Below are 12,335 nucleotides of genomic sequence, written 5' to 3' on the forward strand. Positions count from 1 at the left end.
AGCTGCTGCTGGTGGTCTCTCCCCGTCGTGTGCTTTGGTTAGTGCTTGAGCACTCACACTGAGTTCCTCATGGGTGAGATTGAATCAGAGGTCACAGTCGGCTGAGCACTGTTTTCAAAGAGTTCAGAAGTAGAATTGTTGAGCACCTTCCCCAGCTTTGAAAATAACATTTTCCAATACTATCTGCTTCAGACTATATCCATCAGGGAGTAGATGTCATTAATTGGGCTCCCAGTTGCTTCATGTGGAAAACCTTCTGTGCCTTTTTAACGTTTTGGAACAATTTTAGAATTTGATGTCAAGAAAGGTGATTAGATGATAATAATGCAAAAAAGTAGGCTGGAAAATCAGTTTTTCCCTAAGTGTTTTCCAGCTCAGCTGGGTAATTCAGATATTTTTAGCTTCATCAGAAGTACCATTGCTTGGATGGATTAAAATCTTTTTGCTGTTGTGTCTTAATAAGTGTAATTCAGAAAGGAGAAGTTACACTAGGGAAAGGGAGAGGAGACAGCAAACATCACAGTGCTGTTTCTCCTCACAGTTAAATTTGGTGTTTCACCAAATGTTTCTTTAAGTACATTATTCATGTGAAATCTTGATTTTTGATTTTGAAGATATCAGCTAGAAATAGGAAGCCCTCTCCAGGAGGATGCAGTTATGTTCCCTCATGCAGTTTTCAGTATGCTGGAGCGTGTAATAGGCCACTGCACTTTAGGAATGGAAAGGAGGCAGAAAGCCTTGATGTTGTGGAAGTGAGAAAGGTAGGACTTTTGACTCTTGGGAGATGGGTTTGGTTATACACAAGTCTGTGTCACCAGCTATCACAGAATCCTAGAATATTTAGGTTGTTAGGGACCTTAAAGACCATCTAATTCCAGTAGCAACGTGATACAAAATTGTGCTGTTTTGGCTTTCATGTTTAAGTTTTCTGTCACAATCCTGTCAACTAGAAGAATTTACATAGCTCCTCATCATATATCCATTATGAAACAATCAGATATGTGTGAATGCAGAATGTGGGGGTGGGGAGGAAGGGACAGCAAGATGAAACACCTGACATCAGTGCGGAAACATGAGTTTGAAAAACAGTTGACAAAACCATCTCCTCCTGTAACTTCATAGATTTAACATGAGGTGAAGGTGCCATTTTACAGTTTTGTCCAGGTTTCCCCTGATGAAGTCCAAAAGGAACAACATAGTCCCATCTATCCAACAGCATCACCAGCTCTGGTTAACTGTTGTGTGTGCTTACTAGTGAAACCACTGCTATTGTGTGTGGTATTCAGTCAGCTCCAGAGCTGGTATGTACAGAACAGTGTTGCCAGCTCTGTCTGATATTTGATTCAGTATCTAATACCAGACACAGGTACCTAAACTTCTTCCAGACTTCTTGCTCTTGTTGCTTTTTTTTACTCTGAAAGTCTTATGTTTATGAACCTGATTTTAACATCCTCTTTATAACAGCTGTCTTCTTACTGGTTTGTTTTTCTGATGTCATTCCTTTTCTCCTTTAATCTCAAAAGAAAGCAATGTCCAAGCCAAGCCTTAAACGTCTTCAATCCTTTTTTTCCCCAGATCTCTTAAACTGATTCATTTTCAGAAACTTTGCTTTATTTCCTCTGAAATATACCCCATGTATAAATTAAATACAGCTTTATACATAACTGATTGTAACTGCAGGTATTTCTACAATTCCTATTAAGGTTAATTAAATATTAATAATACCTCCAGTCAAAGCCCCCTCTGGCACTGCAGACTGGCTCATTTCCAGCAGCTGTTGCATGAAATTTCTCTCAGTTGCTTTTGTAACTGATAATTAATTGGAAAACAGATTTCTTAAATCAGAGCATGTATGATTTCAGGGAATACATTGACCTCCCTTATTAGGGTTTTATGTTTTAGCCAGTTAAAACATCTTGAACTGCAAAGGTGTGCTGGGTTTAACAAAGTTCCATTCTAAAATTGTTTTCACTGAATCTGTTGGACAGGGATTTTGTTTTTATTTCATGGCAAAAATTAAAATATGACATGTCAAAATCATTAGAGGTTTGGACAGGGCTCTATCTTGAAGTACTTATTTTTGTGTTTGTGTTTCTCTTGTGTTCTTTAATTAAGTTGGGTTTTTTCAATGATACTGGTGTGGAGTAAAGCTTTATATGTACAGCTCTTGCATCCTGAGCTGTGCAATTGATTTGCATTTACAGCTGAAAAAAGAAGAAATATATTTGTGTACACAACATTGTTTTCTATTCATCTAAAGCTAAGAAAAAACGTGTATCTAGAGAAAAATGTAGCTCTACTCCTGTATTCCATTGGGTTTGGGGGACGAAAGGTAGGAAAACAGAGGCTTTCAGCAGTTTGATAAAGGACAATTATCTTATGCCCTTTCTGGTTTTTTAGTCTTTTAATCTTACAGATGTTTAAAACTGAGCTGTCTAACCAACTAATTAGGTAATCCACAAGTGCATTTATGTTCATCTGTCTATCCCAGTGGATTGTAGTTCAGGTTATAAAAAGGGTATTAAATATTTGAGATTAGCTGCTTTGTCTCATCTTCAAATTATGTGAAGTATGGGTACTTCAAGATTTTCATCTAAATTGAAACAAGTAAAATCATATTGTTAAATGATAATCATGAAGATAAAACTCCAGGGAACTGTGATGGAAACATCAAATTAATGTATTGTTCTTGCTTCCTTGTCAGAATTGTTCTGAAGCTTCATTGTTCTCCCATGTGTGAAAACAGACAAGGGCTCATATTATTAGATCTTTTATGTTTTACTTTGTTTCATTAGCAGTTGTTAACTCACTAATGTTTTTTCCCTGATTCTCCTCCCCATCCCGCTGGAGTTGTTGGCAGAGTCAACAAGTGGCTGGGATTAAACCCCAGCCCTGATTTGGTGCTTTTTGGCAGATTTATAGCAACTTTACTGAGCTTCTGTCTTGTTCTGGCATCCCCAGAGTGAGATCACCCCTTACTTGCAAGCTGCACTGTTGATGGTGTCACCTGGACTGCAGGCTAGCCTGCCATGTTTAGCTTCACATTCTTTGTTCCTGTTTCAGCACAAAGGAACTCTAACTGCTTTGCCTCCACTTCTGGTAGATGGCGGTTGAGTGGGTGACAGCCTGTTAAAAGGTAGCATGCTGTTTGAACAGGGGGCCATGTGTAAAAAAGTCAGTATGATAAGTTAGTCAGGCTTCAACAGCATTGAAAAGCTGCTGCTTCTTCATCTATTAACAAATATAAGTGAAGGAAATGTTATACAAAAGTACACTTGTGTTGTTTGTTGGGCTAACATGCAGAGAAAATGCAGAGATTTTCTGTATAAATCTTATTGGGCTCCTTCCATGGTGCCAGTTCTTCAGAAAGTTACCTTCATCCAGCTTGAGTCTGAGGTACTGCATCTTACTTAGATTCTCACTTTTATTTGCTGTGGTTGTTTTGTTATATTGGGGAGGAATACCGCTTTTTTTTTTTTTTTCCCCTGTACAATTGATGACAAAATGTTCTTAGTTTTAACTACACACTGGTTTATCTTCTGTTTCTGGGAACACTGTTATGTTGTATTTGACTCTGTAATAGGCACAGAAAAAGTACGTCAAGCTCAGGACTGCAAGGATCTCCATGTTGTAAACCCTGATTGGCTGTGGAGCTGCCTGGAGCGCTGGGACAAGGTTGAGGAACAGCTCTTTCCCTTAAAGGATGACTACATCAAAACACACAGGTAGGTGCTATTCCTTGAGGGAATAGGGGCCACGAAAACAGGTTGTTCATACAGTAATGCTGATTTGTTAATAAATTGATTTCTGACAAGTTCAGAATGTGTGCAATGCTTATGGATTCTATGGAAGAACTCCCTGTTTTTGTCCGTTTCTCTTTTGCTTAAACTGAAGACTGTTAAGGGATCAGGAGACAGTTCAGTAACTAGCACAGTCAGAAGAAAACTTGTGGTAAAATTACTTTCTTTAACAGGTACTGTTGTTAGCTCTCTTAATTTGGAGAAGCTGCCCTTTTCAGTTCATCCATAAGCTAACATAGGTAATGTCACCAAGGCATGGGTGGCCTACTGCCAAAAATGTATATACTTTGACTACATGAAGAACTGGTAAAGTACAGCATTTTTTGGTAAAATTTTGTAGTGACAAGAGAGAGAAACAGAAAAATACCATAGAAAATTTTAAGAATTGGAAGGCATGAAGATAGGAGCAAAAGCTGGAAGAAAGGAAGTAGTGAGAAGGGGTTTTGGGATGATTAGAAATTGCTGAAAGAGAAAAGGTAAAATATAATTAGTGCACCAGGGTGACAGTAAGTAGAAGAGGCAGCCAAAAACACTATTAGCAAAGAGGAAGTTGGACTGCTATCAGTAATAGTCCCCTGCAGGATAGTGGCATGGCTAAAGTAACTCATGACAAGGTACTGTCAAGCCAGCTTCTGCTTCTTGTCTTAATCTGTTTGGATAGACCTACATCTTGCAAGTCTAACAGAGGATCTTCCCTTCCATGTTTAGGCAGGAAGGAGCACAGCATAATGGGGTTTCTATATTAAACTGTTACTGGTGTGATTGACCATGCTAGAGATTTACTTTCTACTTACAAGATGCCCTTTGAGGGCAGAGCATGGATTTATAAGGCTTTGAAGACACTAAAAGAAGAAATGTGGAAGTGAGAGCATTTATCAATGTGACACTAGGTTGAAACACAGCATCCTTATAAATGGGAAAGACATGCAGCCTGCTTATGGCTTGACTAGGATACTTAGTCTTTAAAAAGTACTATCAGATGGGTTTTAATCAAACTTTGGAATATTTGCATGGGATGCTTAATTTGTCTCAGAGACCTGACACTCCTAAATTTACAGTAGAAACCTGGACAGTGGCTTGTGAGCATTGTTTTTTGATGTCTAGATGAATGTTAGTCTTCCTCCCTCTGTTAATTTACTTTTCCATTTTACTGGAACATGATGATAATTTTTCCTACTTCTGTGTTTCAAATACAATGCGTCTTAACTTCATACTTCCCCCCACCCAAGCTTCAGTCAGTAAGATACCTATCTTAATGCAAATACTTTTACTTTAACCCAATATGTACAATTACTTTGGAAAAGTTTTTCTCCTTAATGAAGTTACTTGAAATAGTGATTACAGGTGCAAAACACTTGTAAACTAGGGGAAGGGAGAAATCTGAGAAAACATTTGCATGTTGAATGAACCTAAGATAGCAAGAAAAGAATAGGTAAACTTGGAACTGGTTTACCATATTATTGCTGCAAGACTACTTCAGAAACATCCATAAAAGCATCTGGTGAAAACTCCAGTTTTGTGTCACTTCTAATATTTGTTACAAATTAATTGAATCTTTCTTAACATAGCATTGCTTTCATGGCGTATAATGTGATGTTTTATTTGATGGGTTTTTTAAATTATTCAATTTGCTTGCCTTTTTTTTGGCACTTAATCATAAGTGAATAGTATGCCATAATGGTCATTCGTGCAAGACTGACTCTGAATGTTTCTGCTGACACTTCTAAAGTTATGTTTTTAAAATGCAGCAGGGTGATCATAGGCCATTTAGTATTTTAAAAAATTAGTTAGGATGACTAGCAAGTTAATACTACGTGTTTATTTTCTCCTAGAGCAAATTTGGAGAGCAAATAGAAAAATTGATAAGAGAGCCTGCTTTTCTCATTGTTGCATATATGCAGATTATCATGCTGTGTTAACTGTGCTGTGTTACTAACTGGAAGCCATTTCAAAAACTTTGTGTTTAGACAATTTTTAAGGGGCACTTATTAATATTTTAGTAATTTAAACATGATGTTGTCTTGTATTTGCAGTTTTCTGTTTTAAATTCAGTGAGACTTTAATGAGGTGGAGGAGGAGAAATGTTACTTTAGAGATTTTCCAAACCATTTCCCTGTTCTGCTTTAGAAGAAGAGGGAATGCTCATTTTTTACGTTCTGGTTAGATAGCTCATTTAAGTTTCTAATGCAATTTTTTTTTTCTCAACTCCATCTAACAGAGAAAATAGTCCTGCCACGTTTCCTGATACACCCAGCACATTTCAGACAGCTCTGTTTCACCCAACACCCATCCATCTGAAGTCTCAACCTGGTCCTGAAGTTCGAATTTATGATCCTAACACTGGAAAGCTGATCAGGAAAGGCACACAGACATCTTGCCAGTCAATGTACATCCAGTCTCCAGCTCCTCCTATCACCTTGCCAGTCCATGGTGAACACTTATCCTTCAGGTACCTAAAGCACAGTTAAGAGTCACATTATCTACTTTTTTAGATTCTGTAGTAAATCTTACTTTCATTATCCTTTCAATTTGATCAAATTGGCATTTTTGCTTTATTTTGTTTGCTTTCTAAAAAGCCAAGAAAATGAGCAAAAGTGAATTATAAGCTGAAGTGAAGTCAGAATGCTACAATTCCAGATGCTTTTTGTGCTTCACTGAAGTGCAACTGGAAATCTCAAACCAAATAAATTCAGCATGTAGTTTGTGTAGTCTAAAGAATGTTACAGTAACTGATCTCTGAAGTGAGGCAGCTTGATGTTTCTTAATGGGTATTAGAATACTGGATTGTTTTTTGTTAATAAAATATACCTGGTTGCATTTGGTTCTTGTGTATAAAATTTTCCTCTTCATCTAATTCCCTCAAATGAGGCATTAACTTTGTTTTTGAGGAATATCAGAAGTGATGGAAGAGACGTGTAGCTAACTGAGCATTGTAAAATAAGGCCATATGGCTGAGTGCTCATTGCTGATACTTAGACCACTAAGTCAATACACTAATTCTGGAGGAGGAAGAGGCAGTCTAGTCTACTTTGTGAAGTACAAAGGCCAGTACCTATCTGGACTTTGTCAAACTTTGTGTTTCTGGACTTCATCAAAATTTGTATTAAGCTGCAAAAACACCTCTTGTTTCTTAATGTGTAAAATACATAGAATTCATCCCCAGTTACCTAAATAAAAGATCTAACTTTCTGAAATTCTAACAAGCTTAGCAAGGCTTGTTCATTCCAATGGTAAAAGAAGTATCCAGTTAAAGGCAAAGCTTTTCTTTGTAAAGTGTGATCAGCATTCCCTTATACAAATGTGATCAGAGTACAGCAGTTGTTACAAAACTATGCAGTTTTCAAAAAATATAGATCACAGCTATAAATGCACTTTTTTTTTACCTTCTCCCTTCCTTGCCACTTCAGCAGTGTTATCACTTGTAAAGATTTAGTATAGTAGTGTAGCTTGTTATGTTTCCACTCTATTTTCCGGTTGTTAAAAATGTCAGCCTGGGTTTTTTACAGTTATCTGTTCGTAGCCTTTTTCTTATTTCAGCTTTCTTGTGGTCAGCACAGGTTTTCTGAGTCTCTCTTGTTTGTGAAGATGTCCTGTGTTCAGTTCCTTTTTAACCATGTCTTTTAAAGTCTGTTTTAGTTTACTATGACATGGTAAATGAACATTAGAAATTTTAAATAATCAAGACACAGCATGTATCCAGAGAGGAGCTGGATACATCTTGGGTTTTTTTGTCAGTTATCGTGGTAAGAAATTTTCCTAGAATAAAGCTTGAGAAGGTTTTACAAGTGTGTAATTGTCATGACACTTGTAAGGTGCTTCAGTATGTTGGGTTATGTTGATATTAATACATCATTGAATTCTTTCAAAAGAATAGGCTTTAACAGTTTCCCCACCTAAGTCAACAGCTTGAAGAGATTGTCCACATCTAAGCCTATTTTTCCTTAATGCGGACATGCTTCTTAACCTGAGTATCTTATTGAAAAGGAGAGAAATATAGTTTAGCTGTCCCCTTAGTTGAGTTTCATAGAGCTTCAGACAGGTTTTGAGGGCAGAGTGATGCTATGTCTCCTTTCTACTCCCTTCTTTTATTTCAGTTTGGTGGGGGGTTTCTGTGACTGTAGTGCTCAGAATTGAGATGTTTTAATCTGACTGTGAAGCCAGTTACTCAGTGCTGCAACTTTACCCCACAACTAAACAGCTATAAAAAATTAGATGAGCGTAAGATCTATGCTGAGAAAAAACTTCATTCTCATTTCCTGTTTATTTGGTTCTAGTGGTGAAGTTGGTGACCTGTAAGTGCTAATCTCTTAATTGGGACACATCTTTATTCCTCAGAGCAGTTCCACCTTCTTGAGTTAAGATCCTGAGGAGTGTTCTGGCAAAGTCTAGGGGAAAAGCAGGGTAGTGTTTAAATACCACAGTGCAGACAGAGCAGGAAGGCTGTGAAAAAGTAACAAAAAGCCAAATAGAAGCAGCTTTGCTGTGTCTTGACTGAGGAAGACCTGAGGCAGTACTGTGAGCTTTATCTCAGTGCATACATCAGTGGTAGCTTTTTAAAAAAGCTTCACATCCACCTTAAAATTTGATATAATACTAACTTTAAGAGAAAACTGCATTAAAGCAGGAACTTATTGGTAGAGGACAATGTATTTTGTATCCTGACAGACATAATGTGCACCTTTGTTCACATTCTACAGAAAGAGGTGATTATTTGTAACTAATCCATTGATTTTAAGCAGAGTTAAAGTTGTTGGCACTCACAACTGCTCCTGTTGTGGGTGGGCATAGTCAAAGCCTCCAGTAATTTTCTTAGATAGTTTCTCAAATCTTCATATGATTCTGAATTTCAGATAGTGGGAAACAGAATTGCACTGCTGTGAGTGGAAGCCCATGGGGATGTGGTAGCTGCATGTGGCATAGCAAATTCTCTTGGTGTCTTAGTGTAATAGACCTCCTTGTGCTTTGGAGAAAACCTCTTCCTTGCAGAGCTGGTTATTGCAAAGGGCTTCAAGTTATCTGAATACCATTTCTTAAGAACGGTTTCAGTTCTCACTGTATTGGATTTCAGCAGTTAGTTTTTTTCTGGGTTTCAACTTGAAGCATAATTTAAAATTGGATATAATTAGTTTAAATCTGTACATGCAGTGAAACTGTCACCAGGGAATTACAGATGGTTCAGTTAATGTAGTCAACATTTCAAGCAACAGGTCTTGCCATTGTGCTCAGCTCTGAGACTTGAGCACCTGCTTTTTTATCACAGCAGTTGCAGCCCGTGCAGAAGAGTGAGAAAAGTTTGCAACTGTAGTAGAAGGAAAGAAATGCAATTCTGCTCAGGGGCTGCTGGTGGCCAGCAGCTCTTCTTTGTCTGAGAACGGAAAGGATTCCTCTCTAAAAGTAACCTGCCTGTCAGAGCTTTGACGTGCTTTATGTATCTCAACAATTTGCATTTTGATACAGAAACAGTATTCTACAAACATTGTAGTAAACACTAAAGTTGTAACATGTAATGTAGTGTTGTTCAAAGTAATGCAAAAGGTAATGGCAGCCTGGACTAGAATAAAGAAAAAAGTTATATTGCAAGTTACTTTTTAGTGAACACTCGTAATATACTAACAGATGAGGCAAAGCTTAAAATATGGGCAGCATTTACATGTAAGAATTTAAAAGTGGCACCCTGGTTTAAAATAATGCTATGATGCGCCAAATGCTTGGTTTGAAGAGGTGTGTCAAGCAGATGATGGTGGCTTGAGACATACTTTAAGATTGGGATACATTAATTTCACTTACGACATTTTTGTCTGAATTTATATGTTCATAGTTACTATTTTTCCTATTTAATGTTATCAGTGTTGTTATCAGCAAAAATATGAAGTGCCAAATTGAACACGTGACTGGAATTTAAATATTTTTAACACTTCCATGATGATGTTATTTTAGCTTTTACCCTGATGTATCACGGAAAGTGCTTGTTACTTTCACAAATGTTGAACCTACCCTGCACATATATACGTCCTTGTGCATGTAAGACTGGCAAGCACCAACCAACCTCGGCAGGGTTGAATATGGTGTTATTTTTTAAAAAGTACTTACAAATCTCATTTAATTAGAAATAATTGTAAATTCCTGCATTATTATGTCTTTAATTTTTATTCAACTCTAGGGGTAGCTGAAAATGTAGAAGCCTAAAAAATGTTTTTGTTGAAATAAAAATGTCTTAAAAATCTTCAAGACTTTATTTCACATTGCTTTTGGAAGGTTTTCATGAGAAGGTCCAGTGTTTCTTATCTAGTACCAGTAGGAACATAGTGGGAAAAACATCTGACAGAAGCTTTTAGAAGCTACTAATATAGTTATTTTGCAGTTAATATTTGTGTGTAAAATAGTCAAGTATGATTTCACACTCTATTCTACAAAGGGAGAAGCTCTCATCAACCATATGACAATGTGTTCTTAAAAAATATGCTAGATTTATTTAAATTTATTTCTAGTCTACGAAAATCTGCTTGGCTATCATGCTACATATAATTTCTGTGCAATTCTTGGAGTGATCAAGCTTGTCATATTTTTAATAGAGTTGTGTAAGATGCCTGTAGCTTTCGTTTTGTCATTCTCTGTTTTGCTAGGAATGTAAATGGCATCATCACCCATCCTGCCTCGATTACGTATTAAAAAGGCAAGGAAATCACACTTTAAAAGAACCTTCTGGAAAATATAGTGGAATGCCATATTATTTTTGTCATCTATCTATGAAAATTACTGTCTGAGAGCAATTTAATAGCAAAAGAAAACAATCTTTAAAGAAGAAAACATAATAGAGAGGAGGAAAAAAAACCACCTAACCCAAAAACTGTTAGCAGTTGTGAGAAACTAGCAAAAAACCAGTTCGGTTTAGTTCATTTTCACAGCATCCAAATTGTTTAAGCTTCACAAGAAATTCTGCTGTACATGAATAAGAGACTACAAAGGGGCATGTGTCTGCTGTGCTGCTGAGTTGTGCTGTGCAGCTGGGGGTCTTCTACAGCAGATAGTGCAGGTCTAGGTAGCATGGTAGTGGCTTGTCTCTTTTCCCTCATGACCTCCCATTCAAAACAAGATTTCAAATTTCTTGCACTTATCCATAGGACCTGAGAAGAGAGATGTGTATTTGCAAAATACGAGCTGTCAAAATGAGAAAAATTGACAGCTTTGTATGGCTTTCAGATTTCATACATTCTGGAATTTATGTACTGAGGGTAAAAAAACCCTTGATATTTAGATAATCTTCTTAAGAAATTGTCAAGTTCACAAAAGGATAAATAATTTTGTAGGGCCTTACTTATGTCTGACTGGACTTGCATAGGTTAATAATGGCTTTTTTGTTGTTGTTGTTGTTGTGGACTGTTGGTCTAAAGCTGATTCTTGTTAATCCTGGCTTGATGATAATTAATCATTCTGCATAGAAACTCTTGTCTGCAGATACTACACCATACCCTTTTTCAGTCATTGTCACCCTCAGAAACAGGTTGGTGGTCTCTCACCTGGTAGTTGCAGCTTGAAACTGCTTGTGATTTCAAATACAATCACTTTTATACCTGCTTTTGGTAGTCAATCTCCAAGTACACAGTCTTATGGCTAATGTAAATATTTTGTGACCCATGAGCTTTATGACCTTTGAATTGGATTCTGGGTGGTACTGAGCTGCTAAAATTTGTTCCAGGAGGCTAATGTGATAGGCCAGTACTGGTAGTTAATCTGTATTGTTAGCTTTTTAGCTTCCAGAAGTCTTTAGTACTTAAGTAATAGTCACAGAAAAAATTACCCAAGGAAGGTAGAAGTTTCCTGCTGTTGTTGTAAATGTCGTCTATAATTTTATAATCATAAAGCAATTCCCATGAAACTATAATTATTTTATCCATTTAAATGAAGATTTTGATATTCTTTTTTGTATCTGCATGTTTGAATTAATTAACAATGTAATAGAATACAGACTAAAAGATAAAGCTACCATATTTCAATGCACAAGCCAAAAATATATACTGGCTGTTTTTGCACTTATCGAGGCTTAGCATGTGACAAACGTCTGAAGATTGACACTGCAGAAGTGTTCCTTCTACGTGCAGAACTCTTGTTTGTAAGGCTGAGAAATAGAAAGGTATACTTAGACATTCAAAATTAACAGCCTAACGTAGATCAGGAAAAATGCATTAGAATGTCAGCACTGCTTCTGGAATAATAAATTTGTCACGTGATGGAGAAACTCCACTTGTGCGGGAATATTAATGTATTTTAAGGGTAATGCATGTGCAACTACTGAAATTCTTGGCAACAAGAAAGGTTTGATGGTTACTTAAAAAAACAATGTGAAGGCAGGAGAGTGAGTGCCTGGTCAAAGGCAGAATAAAAACTTCAGCTGTCAGACTGAAAATAAAAGCATTAATCAGGAGACTTGACTGACCTGTTGATGAGCACAGAGTTTTATTAAGCAATGTCATAACATACAGTGACAGTCATAAATTGTTTATAGAATTGCATTTTTAGCTCTGAACCAAGTAAATC

General features: G+C 36.8%; 1 protein-coding gene across 1 annotated transcript in view; it reads left to right on the forward strand.

Annotated features, from left to right (window-relative positions):
* CTDP1 (CTD phosphatase subunit 1) overlaps window positions 1-12,335 on the forward strand; it is a 116,671-nt gene that overhangs the window by 36,251 nt on the left and 68,085 nt on the right. Inside the window, 2 exon segments of the mRNA XM_040072808.2 lie at window positions 3,584-3,725; window positions 6,019-6,249. Coding sequence (XP_039928742.1) covers window positions 3,584-3,725; window positions 6,019-6,249 — 373 coding nt within the window.

This window comes from Hirundo rustica, chromosome 1, assembly GCF_015227805.2.
Source record: "Hirundo rustica isolate bHirRus1 chromosome 1, bHirRus1.pri.v3, whole genome shotgun sequence".
In the NCBI taxonomy this organism is placed as follows: Eukaryota; Metazoa; Chordata; class Aves; order Passeriformes; family Hirundinidae; genus Hirundo; species Hirundo rustica.